The following is a 21322-nucleotide window of genomic DNA, read 5'->3' on the forward strand; positions in this document are numbered from 1 at the left end:
ACTCTCAGACCATGAGAAACAAGATTCTCTGGTCTGATGAAACCAAGATTGAACTCTTTGGCCTGAATGCCCAGCGTCAGATCTGGAGGAAACCTGGCACCATCACTATGGTGAAGCATGGTGGTGGCAGCATCATGCTGTGGGGATGTTTTTCAGCGGCAGGGACTGGGAGACTAGTCAGGATCGAGGAAAGATGAACAGAGGAAAGTACAGCGAGATCCTTGATGAAAACATGCTCCAGAGCACTCAGGACCTCAGACTGGGGTGAAGGTTCGTCTTACAACAGGACAACGACCCTAAGCACACAACCAAGACAACGCAGGAGTGGCTTCAGGACAAATTCTTTGAATGTCCTTGAGTGGCCCAGCCAGAGCCCGGACTTGAACCCGATCGAACATCTCTGGAGAGACCTGAAAATAGCTGTGCAGCGACACTCCCCATCCAACCTGACAGAGCTTGAGAGGATCTTCAGAGAATAATGGGAGAAACTTCCAAATACAGGTGTGCCAAGTTGTACCGTCATACCCAAGAAGACTTGAGGCGCTAATCACTGCCAATGGTGCTTCAACAAAGTACTGAGTAAGGGGTCTGAATACTTATGTAAATGTCATATTTGTGTTTTCTGTTTTTAAGAAATGTGCAAACATTTCAGAAAACCTGTTTTAGCTTTGTCATTATGGGGTATTGTGTGTAGATTGATGAGAACCCCCCCCAATTTAATCAATTTCAGAATAAGGCATTAACGTAACAAAATGTGGAAAAAGTCAAGGGGTCTGAATACTTTTCGAATGCACTGTATGTGGTGCTCTGAAAAGCACCAGGATTGGTAATTTACCTGTCTTAAATGAGCTCGCTTGCGCTGAAGTGGGAGGGGTGGCAATACAGTGGGGGAAAAAAATATTTAGTCAGCCACCAATTGTGCAAGTTCTCCCACTTAAAAAGATGAGAGAGGCCTGTAATTTTCATCATAGGTACACGTCAACTATGACAGACAAATTGAGAAAAAATTATCCAGAAAATCACTTTGTAGGATTTGTTATGAATTTATTTGCAAATTATGGTGGAAAATAAGTATTTGGTCACCTACAAACAAGCAAGATTTCTGGCTCTCACAGACCTGTAACTTCTTCTTTAAGAGGCTCCTCTGTCCTCCACTCGTTACCTGTATTAATGGCACCTGTTTGAACTTGTTATCAGTATAAAAGACACCTGTCCACAACCTCAAACAGTCACACTCCACACTCCACTATGGCCAAGACCAAAGAGCTGTCAAAGGACACCAGAAACACAATTGTAGATCTGCACCAGGCTGGGAAGACTGAATCTGCAATAGGTAAGCAGCTTGGTTTGAAGAAATCAACTGTGGGAGCAATTATTAGGAAATGGAAGACATACAAGACCACTGATAATCTCCCTCGATCTGGGGCTCCACGCAAGATCTCACCCCGTGGGGTCAAAATGATCACAAAAACAGTGAGCAAAAATCCCAGAACCACACGGGGGGATCTAGTGAATGACCTGCAGAGAGCTGGGACCAAAGTAACAAAGCCTACCATCAGTAACACACTACGCCGCCAGGGACTCAAATCCTGCAGTGCAAAACGTGTCCCCCTGCTTAAGCCAGTACATGTCCAGGCCCGTCTGAAGTTTGCTAGAGTGTATTTGGATGATCCAGAAGAGGATTGGGAGAATGTCATATGGTCAGATGAAACCAAAATAGAACTTTTTGGTAAAAACTCAACTCGTCGTGTTTGGAGGACAAAGAATGCTGAGTTGCATCCAAAGAACACCATACCTACTGTGAAGCATGGGGGTGGAAACATCATGCTTTGGGGCTGTTTTTCTGCAAAGGGACCAGGACGACTGATCCGTGTAAAGGAAAGAATGAATGGGGCCATGTATCGTGAGATTTTGAGTGAAAACCTCCTTCCATCAGCAAGGGCATTGAAGATGAAACGTGGCTGGGTCTTTCAGCATGACAATGATCCCAAACACACCGCCCGGGCAACGAAGGAGTGGCTTCGTAAGAAGCATTTCTAGGTCCTGGAGTGGCCTAGCCAGTCTCCAGATCTCAACCCCATAGAAAATCTTTGGAGGGAGTTGAAAGTCTGTGTTGCCCAGTGACAGCCCCAAAACATCACTGCTCTAGAGGAGATCTGCATGGAGGAATGGGCCAAAATACCAGCAACAGTGTGTGACAACCTTGTGAAGACTTACAGAAAACGTTTGACCTGTGTCATTGCCAACAAAGGGTATATAACAAAGTATTGAGAAACTTTTGTTATTGACCAAATACTTATTTTCCACCATAATTTGCAAATAAATTCATTAAAAATCCTACAATGTGATTTTCTGGAATTATTTTTCTCATTTTGTCTGTCATAGTTGACGTGTACCTATGATGAAAATTACAGGCCTCTCTCATCTTTTTAAGTGGGAGAACTTGCACAATTGGTGGCTGACTAAATACTTTTTTTCCCCACTGTATCTGAGTGTCATTAAAAACATGCGCCAAAGTGCCAATTTCAGTATGCGCTGGTTTGGGATACTTACTTCCAACCGAAAGCTGGTCTTAGCGGTAATGCGTTTGGTTATGACATGGATTTTGACAGCGGAAGCACAGCCTATCCAGCCGTGACGCACAGTGCCCATATGCACATGGAACAAGAGAGATGTTCTTTTTGTGCCCGTAAACGTCATATTTAGAAACATAAAAAACTAATGTTTTCGTTTTATTTGATTAAAAACCAAGCATAGCCTCCTCTCCTCTCAATGAAGGCGTTTTGTTTTATGCCCAATGCATTCGCCAAGTTGTCAAGACTATCGATTAAGGGTTTGGCTCATGAGACCTTACCCTACTATAACAAAAGCTGGTTCAACAGCAATGCATCTGGTGTCTTTCTTATCCTGGCCATGCATTAGCCAAGCAGCCTATCGATAAAAGGTTTCTAAATGGTCTACTCCTGAGGGTTTTGCCAACATGCTTTTGCATTATTCCCAATTCACATAGGCCTACCTGTAGTGCATACTCCATTCAGCTTGTATACATCCCCATTTCTAAAGAGCGCCTCATGTCCGGTTACCAAACATTTTCAGTCCTATAACATCATATCAACGGTAGGCCTAGGCTATATCTTTCTTATTGAGAATGTGCCTCAAACATACAATACAATTTACGGGTGCCTAGTATTTTTTGTGTGACGCGTAAAGGCCTATATATATTGAAGCCAATTGACTGTCAACACCCCAAACATATTAAACAAACACTACATGTTTTTTTACTGTTACTGTAGCCTATGCTATTTAATAAACTGTAGTATCAATCCACAATGGACTTGGAGGAGAATATTCCGTGCCCCAAACCGTATTGGAGTTGATAACAACGCAAAGACCGTCAATAACCTACAGAACATGAGACAAATGCATGCAGTATTGAGCCATGGAACGGCTAGATTGGCCAGTGAGTGGCCAGGCCCTCGTCACACCTACAACTTGTTTATTCATCAAGATCCAGCCCTTTCACATGACTGCCAGCTATTGCGCTCATAATAACGGCTGTGAAAATATTTCTGGCACACCCCCGGACCTATAGCGCTACCGCCAGGGCTTAGATTTACCATTGCGTTAGGTTGACTAACGCAATGGTAAATGTGACTGTTTAAGTCATCTCATCATTCAGGCTTTAATTGCCTATAGCTGGGTATTGTCACGGTGGTGTAGGCGTTAGGCATTTGCCTCAGCTCGTCTCTCTCCTGATGTTTATTAATGCTTTGCACTCAGGCAGAGCAAACCCGCTCTTTACCACAGGCACTCATTTGAATGAAATGGTATGAAATGCATTGGTCTCAGCAGACTGTCATTTCTGTTGCCACATCTCTGACCTTGAGGGAACTTTAGAAACCGATATAACATTGCTCATAGGCTTGATCACGATCTGAATACATACAATAGTGAGTCGTGTAAGGATGAGGTTTGGTTTGGTGATTCCCTTTAAAGGAACATGGTTAATTTGATTATCTTCCTAAACAGTGACTATTATGGGATTTCTCATTTATGGTGATACGGGCCTGTATTCAAAACTCGTCTCAGTGTAAGAGTGCTGATCTAGGATCAGGTCCCACATGTCCATATAATCTTATTCATTATGATCTGAAAGGCAAAACCGATCCTTTATCAGCAATCCTACTCTGAGACAACTCTTTGTGAATACAGAGGGAGTCTGTGTCATATCATACAGGGAGGGAGGAGTCAGGTGCGATATCATTTGGTGATGACATCATACCTTCACAGACAGGACAGCACTCTCCTTCAGGGATGTAGTAGCGTTCACAGTGCAGGATACCACACTGGGCGGTGAAGCACACCGACACCCCTCCCTGACAGCGGCAGAAGCGGCAGGCGTCCATTCGGAACATGTCTCCGTCATGGTACTCAGACCCGTTGAAGCTGCAAGCTGCCTTCGTCTCTAGAGAGGAGAAAGTATTTATGATGAGAGAAATTCATCAATCAATCAGTCAATCAAATGTATTAATAATGCTCCTATTTGACATCTGCGGTTGTCACTAAGTGCTTTTACAATAACTTGCCCTGACCCCAAAGAGCAAGCGGAAGCGGAGGCACATTGTCTAGGAAAAACTCCCTTTCTTTCAGTGTTATTTATTACGCCCACCGACCAAGCGACAGCAAAGAACAACATTTAAAAAAAAAGCAGGAACAAAAGAGAAAAACACATTATAACGATGACAAAAGTGGTCCAAAATTCCAATCAGACAGCTAGTGTGGTGTCTGTTGTAAAGACACAGCAGAGTTTCAGAAGGCTATGGAATTGGTCTCTCCTGGTCTCCATGGCAACACAAGGTGAAAAATGCACCTTTCAGTCCAGTGCTTGATATAAGGCCTACAGTGGTGAGTGTGTGTCAGTGAGTACAACTCACAGAAATCCATGTATGAGATAGACAGATTGTAAACTATAGTCCCTACAGATGGATAGAAACACTGCACCACTATAGGAAGACATTTGAGGCAAGACCGCAAGACACACACATTCACACACACACACACACACACACACACAATGAATAACTGTCAACTCATTTGATCTCCAACACGACACAACTGTCCCACTGGGCACACACTGGTTGAATCAAGGTTGTTTCCAAGTCATTTCAATTAAATTACGTTGAAATAGACGTTGAATTGACATCTGCGTCTAGTGGGGTCTTAACTCTTATCCCTCTCAGGAGGAGTCTGTTCACTCCACAAGCAACTGGTAATCTATCTGTCCTCTTCAGCTATTAAAACCCCAAAAAGGTCAGGACCAAAAAAGATTTTAAAAAACACAAGCATTTAATCTAGTGCAGCTGTATCAGAGAACAGTTAATTCCCAGGAATCAATGGCACAGGAAAATTGGTTTCTACATGTTTACAATTACAGGGCCTGCCAATATGGAATGTGGGTTCTTTCATTTTCTGCTATTAAATTTGTCAATTAGTTGTGGTTCAATGAATAACAACGTGATGGGGCGATCCTGCACGCATGGTTGTCACACCAGTGAAGGCTGTGAATTCACTCAATCATTTTCTAATCAGGCCCACTTCTGTTCATATGTTCTTAAATGCTGTTCTGTGTATGTGTGCGTGCCTCCCTCATCGTATTGACTGCTATGGTGTGTGTAAAGCACTGGGAAGTGTGTGTGTGAGTGTGTGTGTGTGTGTGTGTGTGGGAGGGGGAATCACCCAAAACAATCCATGGGAAAAATGAAAACACGAAGCAGACCAAACTCTTTGGTCCTTTAAAAACCTGCTGTATGTACAATATTGTGTGCTATAGCTTGGAAAATAAATAGATGTGACTCTGGATGACAACTTAATGATGTTTGCTTCCAACGTTAGGGCTGTTTTCGTAAAGAAGTTAAATCCGTTTTGTGTTTTGTTTTCTTGCCACGACACTAACGAGTATCACGATACTGGTATCGTCCCGGCCCTATTAACTGTCTATTATGATGGCATCAGTGTGTAGGTGTCATACAAGGACATCACTATACAATGCATACAATGCAAGTATTTCAGGAGCAGTGTTTCAAGGTCCTCTTCATGATTAATTCAAACACAAATAGTATTTGTGTTTTCTTTCAAATACATTGAGCATTTGATTGAGCCTGCCTGGAGTGCAGGTGATGGAGATGGGCAGAGTTTGCACTTTTGGGAACAATACCATTGATTATTTTGAGCCAGATAAACTCAATCAAGAACTGGTCAAAGTACTTGGAAGAAATGCTAGGGGCTCCAGAGCTGCAGGCTGCAGTGAATCAGAGCTGCCTGGGAGAGTGGTAAGAGAGGTGTGGAGCAGTCCTAGGTAATTATGGGGAAACATGACAGATGGTAATTCTGGCATCGCACACTTCCTTCCCAGATGTTCACTGAGTGCCTCCCTCTTGGGTATTATTGCCTTTATAAATGAAACAGTTACCCACTGGCACATGAAAACCACAGGCCAGCAACACTAATGGCTACTACGGCAAAACACTGTACTGTAGTTAGGGGGTACCAATGATGCAGGAGAGACTGATGTTGTATCTGTTCTTTTTGGGGGGTGTCTGACTCATGGGAAACAACGCATCCATACTATAGGCTTGTGATTGGACAGGGCCAGAGTGGGTCCTCTATTGCTTCTCAGTATACAGGTAACTGCCAAAATACAGGAAACACTTGAGTAAATGAAAGATACACAGTACAGTATATACTGCTTCCACACAGTTGTGGAATTAACATCCCATAATGCTTAGGGGTCATGTATAAAAATGCTGAGCAGGCCCAGTTGCCCATTACTTTGGATACTTCAGTATGTCTCAGTCACCAGATATCAACCCAATTGAACACTTATGGGAGATTCTGGAGCGTTGCCTGAGACAGCGTTTTTCACCACCATCAACAAAACAAATAATGGAATTTCTCGTGGAGGAATGGTGTCACATCCCTCCAATAGAGTTCCAGACACTTGTAGAATCTATGCCAAGGTTCATTGAAGCTGTTCTGGCAGCTCGTGGTTGCCCAACGCCCTATTAAGACACTATGTTGGTGTTTCCATTATTTTGGCAGTTACCTGTACATTATGATACATTTGAAGCACATGGTTATTCTCCACATGGTTATTCTAGCCATGAGAATACATGAGTCTTGGAGACTGACTGACTGTGTAAGCAGTTTGCTTGGGCAGAAACCAAGCTGAAGCCAGACTCTGGTTTCCTATAGAGCTTATCCCTTTCTCTCCACAGATAAGCAGGATGAGATTTGCAGACAATCATTGTGCAAATTGTAAATCTTGATTGTTGCTGAGTGTTTTGTGGCCTTCCTCTCTCAATAGACTTATCATCTGGCATTTGAACTGCAATCCATGACTGGGATTACATTTTACATTTTAGTCATTTAGCAGACGCTCTTATCCAGAGAGACTTACAGTTAGTGAGTGCATTCATTTTTCATACTGGCCCCCCGTGGGAAATGAACCCACAACCCTGGCGTTGCAAGCGCCATGCTCTACCAACTGAGCTACAGGAGGGACTATCATAATACCAGTTTGTTTCTACATTGTTTGGTGAGAAAAGTCTTCCAACATGGAATGGGTTACCAGATTTTGTAGCCATTTGTGCTTTTAGATTTTTGGTTGAACTGAACCACTGTTTTGCTGCCAAACTGAAACAGTAAAACCTTACCATTCAAGGTGTCTGTCTCCAGGTGATTTCCTTTTCATGAGCCTTCACAGAAAATCATTCTTAAAGGGATAACTGCATCCAAAAGCATTTTCATATTTCATATTTCCATCTGAAACACACGTCGCCCACCTTGTCTGATGAAAATGGATGTAATCGGTTCTAGTGGCTCTAGTGTGCGTGTGTCTGTCTCATGCTGCAAGGATACAGAGCCCTGACAGTGAACACTTGACAGAAATGTGTTGGTTTTTAATGGTTGAATATCTTAAGCATATATCTAGATCCAGCAAGCTACAGCCATAGAAATATTCAGCTATGTACAGTACATTATCCCCACCAGATAACATCACCTCGCCTAATAGTATTACTGCTATAGCTCTGTTGGTCCACAATACACCTCCATATAACCAAACCTTAACCAACCTTTCAAATAGTAAACACGCAGGATCAGGATCACACCTTTGAAGCCTGGATCACTCAGATAGAACTTACCTTTACGTGCCTCAAAACCACTTATGATATTACAGTTTGGCAGGCAGCATATTACAGACAGCCAGGGCTATGAAACATCGATATCTTCTTCTATGGCTAAAGTGTTCATTTCTCATGCTTAAAAACACTCTTATTGCCAATGTGTTCCACTTGGGCATGCTCAAGGAAAGCCCTGCTCTCATGTAGAGAGAAATACACTCTTATTGGTAACTTTTAACAAGGCTTTAGATCTCATTACCTGGAGGACTATTTAGTTTCACCATGGTGATGGATGAGTCCACTGTCTCAGATATAATCCTATAAAGAAGCCTATAAAGCAAAGGCAGGAATCCAACACGGCTTGGCAACGTGTGTGTTTCAATGTGTGTGTGTGCGTGCATGTGTGCTTCGATGTGTGTGTGCTTCGATGTGTGTGTTTGTGTGTGCATGTGCGTGTGTTTTTCAATGCATGTATCTGTGTGTCTTGATTCAGTAAAGAAAAACACCTTTCTAAGCACCTCCATAATCTATCTCTGATAGAGCAATAGTAGAGTTCCAGCTTTTTGCAGTAGATAAACAATGGTGTGCCTGCCAAGCCAGAGCGCTTGGCAGGCATAAGGACATCAATTAATAAAAAACAACAGATGTGCATGTTGTGGCACTGCGTGATAGAGGAATCCTGTAAATATTTGATAACCCACCAACAACCTGGATACAGATTCACCATTGGCTGTGAAACGCTTTGGAGGGAACAAAAAGCGTAATAAATGTTTGTAAAAGCTACTGTACCTGTTGTGATTTGCATTCTGTGAATATATTTGGAAAGGTATTGCTAAAACAAACCAGAACTCATTCTGATGTTATGCCTTTCATGCAGAAAATAAACTCTTCAGATTGTGAAATAGCTGAACTAGCTGAACTGTGTATCAAGGACACAATTGAATGTACAATTGAATGTGTGGTCCTCTGTAGCTCAGCTGGTAGAGCACGGCGCTTGTAACGCCAAGGTAGTGGGTTCGATCCCCAGGACCACCCAAAAACAAAAATGTATGCACGCATGACTGTAAGTCGCTTTGGATAAAAGCGTCTGCTAAATGGCATATTAAGAAATATTATTACACTGAGAGTACAAAACAACATGCTCTTTCCATGACATAGACTGATCAGGTGAATCCAGGTGAAAGCTATGTCACCTGTTAAATCCATTTCAATCAGTGTAGATGAAGGGGAGGAGACAGGTTAAATAAGGATTTTTAAGCCTTGAGACATGGATTGTGTATGTGTGCCATTCAGAGGGTGAATGGGCAAGACATGGGCTATGGTAGTAGGTGCCAGGCGCACCGGTTTGAGTGTGTCAAAAACTGCAACACTGCTGGGTTTTTCATGCTCAACAGTTTCTTGTGTGTATCAACAATGGTCCACCACCCAAAGGACTGTGGGAAGCATTGGGAGTCAACATGGGCCAACATCCCTGTGGAATGCTTTCGACACCTTGTAGTCCATGCCCCAACGAATTGAGGCTGTTCTGAGGGCAAAATGTGGTACAACTCAATATTAGGAAGGTGTTACTAATGTTTTGTACACTCAGTGTATGTGTCATGTGTGCCATGTCATATACTACACATTTCCGCCTTCATTCACCTTCTTTACCCTGAATTCTGTTTCCTTTTGTAGTGGAGTGTGCTGCATACATTATGTCTACAAACTCCACACTTCCAAAACTGCAGTTGAAACAAAATTGGTTCACTGAATACAGGCTTTCTGTATGATATGAGTTTGGAGTTAAATTATATAGGTGTGAAGGACAGCGTGTGAGTGCATGAGGAGAGAGAATAAGGAGGAAGTTACTAGTCCTGAGACACACACACACACACACACGAGAGGAGTGGAGGATTTACATAATGTAATGTACCATGTAATCTGCATTAATGGTATATCTCATACCAGGCCCACTGTGACTAGTATAGCTACATATTTGTATTATATATTTATTATATTATATTCCAAGCTGATTTTAGTGGTCTTTTAAGTTTAAAATTAAAAGGTTTTGAATGCCAACGGCCTTCATTTGATATCCACAAATGAAAATGGTATTAATAGCAGTCCATCCTATGGTTACTGTGTTCATAGAAATACATATACAGTATAATATACACTACCAGCGAAAGTTTTAGAACACCTACTCATTCAAGGGTTTCTCTTTATTTTTGCTATTTTCTACATTGTAGAATAACAGTGAAGACATCAAAACTATGAAATAACACATATGGAATCATGTAGTAACCAAAAAAGTGTTAAACAAATCAAAATATATTTTATATTTGAGATTCTTCAAATAGCCACCCTTTGCCTTGATGACAGCTCTGCACACTCTTGGCATTCTCTCAACCAGCTTCACCTGGAATGCTTTTCCAACAGTCTTGAAGGAGTTCCCACATATGCTGAGCACTTGTTGGCTGCTTTTCCTTTACTCTGCGGTCCGACTCATCCCAAACCCTCTCAATTTGGTTGAGTTCAGGGGATTATGGAGGCCATGCACACCTGTTAATTGAAATGCATTCCAGGTGACTAATTCATGAAGCTGGTTGAGAGAATGCCAAGCGTGTGCAAAGCTGTCATCAAGGCAAAGGGTGGCTATTTGAAGAATCTCAAATATAAAATATATTTTGATTTGTTTAACACTTTTTTTGGTTACTACATGATTCCATGTGTTATTTCATAGTTTTGATGTCTTCACTATTATTCTACAATGTAGTTCTAAAACGTTTGACCGGTAGTGTATATATAATAATATACCACTTCTACAGTATGTGTGTACATGCCCATGGTTGAAAACAACAGTCTGTTACATTGAGGTTTGATAAACACAAAGTGGGTCCTGTAGTTTGTTTGCAGCAGACAATGTTCTCCAGGATTATTATCACCATCATGTTTATAGAAAACAGAGAAGCAGAGGTCTCTGTCTGTTCCTCTGTACTAAACCTCCCATGTAATGTCTATCTCTTAGTTATCAGGAACCTGTGAGAACCATGCACCCCTGGTGCACTCCTCTCCTACCCGTCTGTCTGTCTGTCTGAATATTTATCTATCTCGATGCCTGCCTGCCTGTCTGTCTGCTATTCTCTGTTCTTGTCCAGTTCTCTTCTGCATTCCCCACCCCTGCCATCACCCCAACCCCTCTCTCTCTCCCCTATGTCTGGACCAGACCAACCACCTCCCTTCCTCCCTCTCGCCCAGCCAGCCAGCTAGCCAGATCTCTTCATTCCTCCATGCCACCGCACCCTCATGTTTTGTCTGTGTTGCTGAGACAGAGACTAAATAATGTCATAACATGCAGCACTCGACAGGTGTGCCTCCCTCTCGGCCTCAGCAGACAGGCAGACAAGACTCAGCTCTGTGGATGAACAGAATAACACACCAGCCTGGCAGGCAACAGCACCTGCAAATCAAGGCTACATCACACAAACAGCCTCAGAGTTTAGAATAATGTGAACTTATTGAGTGAGATAGCTAGTGCTTTCTGCTTACAGCAATGCAATGAAACATAAAAAACATCTGATCCCACAATGGCTCCCAGGCCCGTCGAATGTTATTCTAATCTCCTCCACATACCTCACAGATTAAGTTGTTGCGCCTAGTCAGTCACTGTGTTCCAATGACTTTATTAGCATACTACGTAGAATGCATGCCCAATACTTTGCTTCACTTTAAGTGGTACACTAGCCTAGGCTATTATGGATATTGGAACAGACTCAGTGTTTCTAAGGTGAAACTGATGACCTTTAGTAAACTTCCTGTTTCTAAAGCCAATAACAGCACCAGGTTCTCCTTTGACTGACTGGCCCAGAAATGTGTTGTTTACTCTAACCTCCATCTGTGAACTGACATAACATGAAATTAAATAAAAAAATTGAATGAAATTGTATTTGTCACATGCACCGAATACAACGGGTGTGGACTTTACCGTAAAATGCTTGCTTACGAGCCCTTCCCAACGATGCAGAGTTAAAAAATAATACTAAAAAGATAAATAGTAACACAAGAAGAATACACAAGAATGGAGCTACAGTATATACAGGGAGTACCAGTACCAGATCAATGTGCAGGGGTAATTTGAGGTAGATATTTACATGAAGGCAGGGTAAAGTGACTAGGCATTAGGATATATAATAATAAGAGAACAGAGTAGCAGCAGCATATGATGAGTGTAAAAGTGTGTGTTTGTGTGTGTGCGTGTGTATTTATGTTGTATCGGTATGCGTGTGTGTGTGTGCGTATGTAGTGTATGTGAATGTGTTTGGGTTTTGTGTGAGAGTGTCAGTGTAGTGTGAGTGAGTGAGTGTGTATATAATGTGTATATATAGTCTTGTGAGTGTGCATAGAGTCAGTGTAGATAGTCCGGACAACCATTTAATTCACTATTTAGCAGTCTTATGGCTTGGTGGTAGAAGCTGTCTCAGAGCCTGTTGGTCCAAGAGCTGATGCTTCGGTATCGTTTGCTGGACGGTAGCAGAGCGAACAGTTTATGGCTAGGGTGGCTGGAGTCTTTCACAATTTTTCAGGCCTTACTCTGACACCGCCTGATATAGAGGTCCTGGATGGCAGGATGCTCGGCCCCAGTGATGTACTGGGCTGTCTGCACCACCCTCTATAGCGATTTGCGGTCGAGGGCGTTGCATTTGCCATACCAAGCAGTGATACAGCCAGTCAAGTTGCTCTCGATGGTGCAGCTCTATAACTTTTTGAGAATCTGAGGGCCCATGCCAAATCTTTTCAGCCTCCTGAGGGGGAAGAAGCGCTGTCGTGCCCTCTTCACGACTGTGCGGGTGTGTGTGGACCATGTTAAGTCCTTAGTGATGTGGACGCCATCGATGTGGATGGGGGCATGCTCTCTCCTTTTTCTCCTGTAATCCACGATCAGCTCCTTACCGATGTTGAGGGAGAGGCTGTTGTCCTGGCACCACACTGCTAAGTCTCTGACCTCCTCCCTGTAGGCTGTATCATCGCCGTCAGTGATCAGGCCTACCACCGTTGTGTCGTCAGCAAAATTGATGGTGTTGGAGTCGTGCGTGGCCACGCAGTCGTAGATGAACAGGAAGCACAGGAGGGGATTAGGCACACACCCCTGAGGGGCCCCCATGTTGAGGATCAGTGTTGCGGAGGTGTTGTTGCCTACCCTCACCACCTGGGGCAGGCCCGTCAGGAAGTCCAAGGATCCAGTTACAGAGGAAGGTGTTCAGTCCCAGGGTCCCCAGCTTGGTGATGAGCTTGGAGGGCACTATGGTGTTGAACGCTGAGCTGTAGTCTATGGACACCATTCTCACATAGTAATTTCCCCTCATGTTCAGGTGGTAGAGGGCAGTGTGAAGTGCAATTGAGATTGCGTTATCTGTGGCTCTGTTGGGGCGGTATGCGAATTGGAGTGGGTCCAGGGTGTCTGGGATGATGGTGTTGATGTTTGTCATGACCAGCTTTTCAAAGCACTTCATAATTACAGATGTGTGTGCTACAGGGCGATAGTCATTTAGGCAGCTTACCTTGGAGTTCTTGGGAACAGGAAAATGGTGGTCAGTTTGAAACATGTTGGGACTGGGACAAAGAGAGATTGAAACACTTGGCAGCTGGTCTGCAAAATGCTTTGAGAACATGCCCTAGTATTCCATCTTGTGAGTGTTAACCTATTTAAAAGTTTTACTCACCTCGGCCACGGAGAGCGAAATCACACAGTCATCCGGAACAACGGGGAATAACACACCAGCCTGGCAGACTCAGTGTTGTATTCCTCGAAGCGAGCATAAAAGACAATTAGTTATTTTGGGAGTTCTGCATCACTGGGCATCTCACGTCGCTGATCTAACCAGAGTGGGTTTAAGGTACCGATATTAAAGTAGTAATCTCTCAAATAGCGGACTGCCAGCTGCCTCTGTTTCCGAGGCTCCTTCTTAACTTGATGTGTGGTAATCTGACCATGGCTGTAAGAGAGAGCACATTGTTCTGTCTGGCTTTCTCCACGTCATCCCAGAGCAGGAAGAACAACCAGGCCCTATACACAGCTAGGGATTATCCCTGGGCTAATTGCTTAAGGTCTGGTACACACACTGCTATGGATGGGTGAAGCCTGGGGCTGACATAGCAAAGTTCTTACTCAAAAAGGGAAAAGGAACCTCTGAAAAACCGACAGCATGAGCTCAAGACATTTAAGGTGGTTTCCTGTCTCTCTCTCAGACCATGTGTTGAGTAGATTACATAAACTGTCAATCACCTGCCTCCCCATGGCACCCACTCATCATGTTTGAACCAGCAGTCTGCCCTCTTCTCTCTTTTCTTCTCTCTCAGCCCTGAAATGGGCAGGCTGAATAAACCTGAACTGCCCTAAGCATTAATGATCTGAAAGTCAATAGGGTGTGTTCTGCTTTCATCAGAATGAATCATGTCTGATTCATAGAGATAGATAAATAAGTAATCATATAGTCTATCAGTCAGTGTGCGTGTGTGTGTTATACATCTGATATATGTTTATGCAAAGTCTCATAGGAAAATGGAGAGACATCAATGTGGTCAGATCAGTCTTCAGAAAAGAGATGGCTGTCTAGATGCTGTTAGATAGCAACAGCCTGCCTGGGATAGCATCAACCTGCTTCTTAATATTTTCGTTGCAGGGCATGAATAGGCAGATACTGTATGTCCCCTCTTCTTCCAGACCGAAGGCTCCTCTCAACTGCCTCCTTCAAGCATGAGTGGCCTTCTTCCGTCTTTTTCGTATATATTTCTCAATCTCACTTTTCATCCTTCAACTAAATATACTTTCCTGCAACCCGCCTCACCCAATGTGGAACGGATTCTATTATTTCTTATACCTTTTTATCTAGAAGCGGCTGAAACTAGCCAGCTAACTAGCTACTTGCTAGCTACATGCTATTAGCCACCGTTAGTGGTTTTCACCATTGTCCGTGGCCTGCACTACCTACCAGCCAGCTCTAGCCTGGACAATTATTGGCCAGTCTGCACAGCGCGCTATCGACCCAGAACATATCGGATTTTCTGCCGGAATCACTGAATCACTGGACCTTTAACACCGGATCATCGCAACTAGCTAGCTGCAACCGAATGGATGTTGTTGTTGTTGGCTAATCACCACTGTCCCGAAGCTAGCACCAGTTAGCCTTGAGCTAGCCTCGAACCAGGCCCATCTCCCGGCTATCTACCTCTCTGTCAACCGGACGGGACTATCCTAGTGTCGACACGGAGCCCCGCCGATCCATCACGACTGGTCTCCCGACGTAATCGCCTGATGTGGTTACAACAGGCTTCCTGTTGTGACGACCACGAAGATCCATCTGCTAGCCTCGGCCCACTAGCACACATAATCAACAGCCGTGCCTCCTGCTCGCCTGTGCCGTAGCAGCCATCGAACTTGCTCCCGGACTCACATATTGCTGTTCACTGGACCTTATGATCACTCAACTACACAGCTGATGCCTGCTGGACTGTTCCTTTACATGGTACCCCATCCTGTTTATCTGTCCTGTTTATCTGTTTAGCCTCAGCACAAATTTTCGTTGCCATTACCAGTTGTTGTCTTAGCTCTCTCGAATAACACCTGTGATTGCTTTATGCCTCTCTCCCATGTCAATATGCCTTACCTATTGCTGTTTTGGTTAGTTCTTATTATATAATTTCACTGTAGAACCCCCAGTCCCACTCAACCTGTCTCAGATAGCTCCTTTGTCCCACCCCCTACACACGCGGAGACCGGCTCAATCGGTGCCTCCAGTGATGCTATCTCTTTCATCGTTACCCAACGCTTAGGTTTACCTCCACTGTACTCATATCCTTCCATATCCTTGTCTGTACATAATGCCCCCTATTCTACAACGCCCGGAAATCTGCCCCTTTTATTCTCTGTACCCAACGCACTAGAAGACCAGTTCTTAAAGCCTTTAGTCGTATCCTTATTCTACTCCTCCTCTGCTCCTCTGGTGATGTAGAGGTTAACCCAGGCCCTGTAGCCCCCAGTATCACTACTACTCCCCAGGCGCTATCATTTGTTGACTTCTGTAACCGTAAAAGCCTTTGTTTCTTGCATGTTAACATCAGAAGCCTCCTCCCTAAATTTGAGTTATTCACTGTGTTAGCACACTGAAATTTCTATTCCCAACTACAAAATGTTCCATCTAGATATAACTGCCAAAGGGGGCAGAGTTGCAATCTACTGTAGAGATAGGCTGTAGAGCTCTATCATACTATCCAGGTCTGTGCCCAAACAGTTTGAGCTTCTACTTCTAAAAATCCACATTTCCAGAAATAAGTCTCTCACTGTTGCCGCTTGCCACAGACCCCCCTCAGCCCCCAGCAGTGCCCTGGACACCATATGTGAATTGATTGCCCCCCATCTATCCTCAGAGTTCGTACTATTTGGTGACCTAAACTGGGATATGCTTAACACCCTGGCCGTCCTACAATCTAAACTAGATGCCCTCAATCTCACACAAATTATCAAGGAACCTACCAGGTACAACCCTAAATCCGTAAACATGGGCACCCTCATAGATATCATCCTGACTAATTTACCCTCTAAATACACCTCCGCTGTCTTCAACCAGGATCTCAGCGATCACTGCCTCATTGCCTGCGTCCGTACTGGGTCCGTACTGGGTCCGCGGTCAAACGACCACCCCTCATCGCTGTCAAACGCTCCCTAAAACACTTCAGCGAGCAGGCCTTTCTAACTGACCTGGCCCGGGTATCCTTGATGGATATTGACCTCATTCCGTCAGTAGAGGATGCCTGGTTGTTCTTTAAAAGTGCTTTCCTTTCCATCTTAAATAAGCATGCCCCATTCAAAAAATGCAGAACTAAGAACAGATATAGCCCCTGGTTCACCCCAGACTTGACTGCCCTTGACCAGCACAAAAACATCCTATGGCATACTGCATTAGCATCGAACAGCCCGCGCGATATGCAACTTTTCAGGGAAGTCAGGAACAAATATACACAATCAGTTAGGAAAGCAAATGCTAGCTTTTTCAAACAGAAATGTGCATCCTGTAGCACTAACTCCAAAAGGTTTTGGGACACTGTAAAGTCCATGGAGAATAAGAGCACCTCCTCCCAGCTGCCCACTGCACTGAGGCTAGGAAACACTGTCACCACCGATAAATCTACGATAATCGAGAATTTCAATAAGCATTTTGCTACGGCTGGCCATGCTTTCCACCTGGATACCCCTACCCCAGCCACCAGCTCTGCACCCTCCGCTGCAACTTGCCCATGCCCCCCCCCCCCCCTTCTCCTTCACCCACATTCAGATAAATTATGTTATGAAAGAGCTGCAAAATCTGGACCCCTACAAATCAGCTGGGCTAGACAATCTGGACCCTTTCTTTCTAAAATTAGCCGCCGAAATTGTAGCAACCCCTGTTACTAGCCTGTTTCGTATCATCTAAGATCCCCAGAGATTGTAAAGCTGCCGCGGTCATCCCCCTCTTCAAAGGGGGTGACACTCTAGATCCAAACTGTTACAGACCTATATCCATCCTGCCCTGCCTTTCGAAAGTATTTGAAAGCCAAGTTAACAAACCGATCACCAACCATTTCGAATCCCACCGTACCTTCTCCGCTATGCAATCTGGTTTCCGAGCTGATCATGGGTGCACCTTAGCCACGCTCAAGGTCCTAAACGATATTATAACCGCGATCAATAAAAGACAGTACTGTGCAGCCGTCTTCATCGACCTGGCCAAGGCTTTCAATCTGTCAATCACTGCATTCTTATTGGCAGACTAAATAGCCTTGGTTTCTCAAATGACTGCCTCGCCTGGTTCACCAACTACTTCTCAGATAGAGTTCAATGTGTCAAATCGGAGTGCCTGTTGTCTGGACCTCTGGCAGTCTCTATGGGGGTGCCACAGGGTTCAATTCTCGGGCTGACTCTATTCTCTGTGTATATCAATGATGTCGCTCTTGCTGCTGGTGACTCTCAGATCCACCTCTACGTAGACGACACCATTTTGTATACATCTGGCCCTTCATTGGATACTGTGTTAACAACCTCCAAACGAGCTTCAATGCCATACAACACTCCTTCCGTAGCCTCCAACTGCTCTTAAACGCTAGTAAACTAAATACATGCTCTTCAATCGAACGCTGCTTGCACCCGCCCGCCTGACTAGAATCACTACTTTTGGCGGGTCTGACTTAGAATATGTGGACAACTACAAATACCTAGGTGTCTGGTTAGATCGTAAACTCTCATTCCAGACTCACATTAAGCATCTCCAATCCAAAGTTAAATCTAGAATCGGCTTCCTATTTCACACAAAGCCTCCTTCACTCATGCTGCCAAACATGCCCTCGTAAAACTGACTATCCTACCGATCCTTGACTTCGGCAATGTCATTTACAAAATAGCCTCCAACACTCTACTCAGCAAATTGGATGTAGTCTATCACAGTGCCATCCATTGTGACCTGTACGCTCTCATTGGCTGGCCCTTACTACATATTCGTCGCCAATCCCACTGGCTCCAGGTCATCTATAAATCTCTGCTAGGCAAATCCCTGCCTTATCTTAGCTCATTGGTCTCAATAGCAACACCCACCTGTAGTATGCGCTCCAGCAGGTATATCTCACTGGTCATCCCCAAAGCCAACACCTCCTTTGGCCGCCATTCCTTCCAGTTCTCTGCTGCAAATGACTGGAACGAACTGCAAAAATCTCTGAAGCTGGAGACTCTTATCTCCCTCACTAACTTTAAGCATCAGTTGTCAGAGCAGCTTACCGATCACTGCACCTGTATACAGACCATCTGTAATTAGCCCACCCAACTACCTCATCCCCATATTGTTATTTATTTTGCTCATTTGCACCCCAGTATCTCTATTTGCACATCATCTTCTGCACATATATCACTCCAGTGTTAATACTACATTTAAATTATTTTGCACTATGGCCTATTTATTGCCTTACCTCCATAACTTACTACATTTGCACACACTGTATATAGATTTTCTATTGTGTTATTGACTGTATGTTTTGTTTATCCCATGTGTAATTCTGTGTTGTTGTTGTTGTTTTTAATCGCACTGGTTTGCTTTATCTTGGCCAGGTCGCAGTTGTAAATGAGAACTTGTTCTCAACTGGCTTATCTGGTTAAATAAAGGTGAAATAAAATAAAATAAAATAAAGACACAACAGGCACATTTATAAAACATCTGGCTCCACTAAATGCAGCATAACTTGTAGTGTACAGACGTAGGATCTTAAATTTAGACAGTTTGCTACAGCAGGAAAATAATCCTGCAGCAACAGGAAATGTGAATTATTATGTGGATTACAAGTTTTACATTTCCTGCATTGCAGGAAAGTTCTCCTGGATCACGATGATCAAATTTAGATCATACATCTGTAGTAAGCTCTATGACTATATTCTATTCTATTCAACAATTGATAGATTCTTTCCCCAACTACACTAATTCCATGACTTACAAACAAATTCCATATTTATTACAAAGTGTTGTCTTTATCAACTTCCTTAGTAAGACCTGTAGCCTGCTGAGTGAGTGTTTAGAATAATAACTTTCCCTGCTTATAACACTAACACCACCGCATGCCATTTAATTTACAATCATGTGGTGACCTGACTCAACAGCTGTTGTTCTATTGATCCCCAGATCAGTTTCCACCCTTTAAGGATGAGTTCATCTTCACTCCCCGTTTCCTTTCCACCCTCCACCCCCTTCAGCGGCAGAATATTAATTCCTCCCTCCCTCCCTTCAGGCAGACAGATAAAGCAACCTTAGAGCCAGCTGTTCAATCAGTGTATATTTCTGTTTGGTGCTTTGATGTTCTGAGGGCAGATCTCTGAACGCATGTCTCTTTGTTCTGAAATCACCAAATATACAAAGAGCAATTTTGCAGCAGGATGTAGGGATGACACAGACCCCTGGCTCTACATCGCCAACAGATGTTTGTTCTAGCTAATAGGGCTAAGGGGGGAAGGAAAGCACGGTACTGCCTGTCACACCCTCTCCCCTGTCGCCCCAACGTCAACCAACAGAAAAACCTCCTCCTCGCTACAGTATATTTGCTTTTCCCACGTCATTTACAACATACAGTATGCCATGGTGTCACGCCCTGACTCTGAGGACTCTTATTTGTTGAGTCAGGGTGTGATTTTCCTTGTTGTGTTTGTTCATTGTTGTAGAATCTAGTATGTCTAGATCTATGTTGTCCGGTGTGGTTCTCAATCAGAGGCAGCTGTCGCTCGTTGTCTCTGATTGGGGACCATACTTAGGCAGCCTATTGGCACTAGTGGGTGGTGGGATCTTGTTCCGTGTGAGGTATGTTGTTTGTCTACCTTGGACTTCACGTTTCGTTTCATTTGTTGTTTTGTCGTGGTGTTTATTCAATATAAATAAACATGTATGCATATCACGCTGCGCCTTGGTCCGTCCCGTCTGTAAACGATCGTGACACATGGCTCTCTTAGACCTCCTCTCAGAGCCAAGGAGCAATATTTTCTAACTTATTTGATTTTTTATATACTATAGATTTCCTTCTATTAAACGCAATATCTTGAAATTATTATTTTAATGGCTAGCTCTCCCTTGAAAGTTCACCACCGCTCATAATGTGGGCTCCATGAATCCTTGAGAATTTGCTTTAATATGAAAAGCATCCTCTGCCCATTCAACCAGCTCTTTAAGGATTCACATGTGAGGCCATGTGCTAAACAGAGTGAGTACGGAAGTGTACTAAACAACCAAAGATTTCAAGACTAAATGCTGGTTTATACTACGTCTATCGACATGTCTGTATACAGTTGTCGCAGTGACATCATGAACATTGTCGTCCGACATCAAACTTGTCGTTGTCGTTATGGAAAAGTATAAACACAAAAACGACAGACATCAGCAGCCTGGTGGTCCAAAATAGCATAACTGGTGTATTTTAACACCAATAAACCCATCCATCTAAACAATGTTTTGGTTAGTTTCTAGCTTGTTATGACCATATAGCTGACAACGTCTTAACTTTAGCTAATTTGTTCCATTATTACAGGAAAATAAACTCACAACAAGATCATTATTTACAAGTTAATGGCGATCTAATTACAGAAAATAGCTTACGGTTGTGATTGT

The 21322-nt window shown here is 43.6% G+C and overlaps 1 protein-coding gene across 1 annotated transcript in view; it reads right to left on the reverse strand.

Annotated features, from left to right (window-relative positions):
* Positions 1-21322, reverse strand: part of LOC121544755 (cysteine-rich motor neuron 1 protein-like) — a 153238-nt gene that overhangs the window by 34474 nt on the left and 97442 nt on the right. The window contains exon 6 of the mRNA XM_041854874.2: positions 4283-4465. Coding sequence (XP_041710808.1) covers positions 4283-4465 — 183 coding nt within the window. The remainder of the gene's footprint in view (positions 1-4282; positions 4466-21322) is intronic.

This window comes from Coregonus clupeaformis, chromosome 29 (assembly GCF_020615455.1).
Source record: "Coregonus clupeaformis isolate EN_2021a chromosome 29, ASM2061545v1, whole genome shotgun sequence".
NCBI classification, from domain to species: domain Eukaryota; kingdom Metazoa; phylum Chordata; class Actinopteri; order Salmoniformes; family Salmonidae; genus Coregonus; species Coregonus clupeaformis.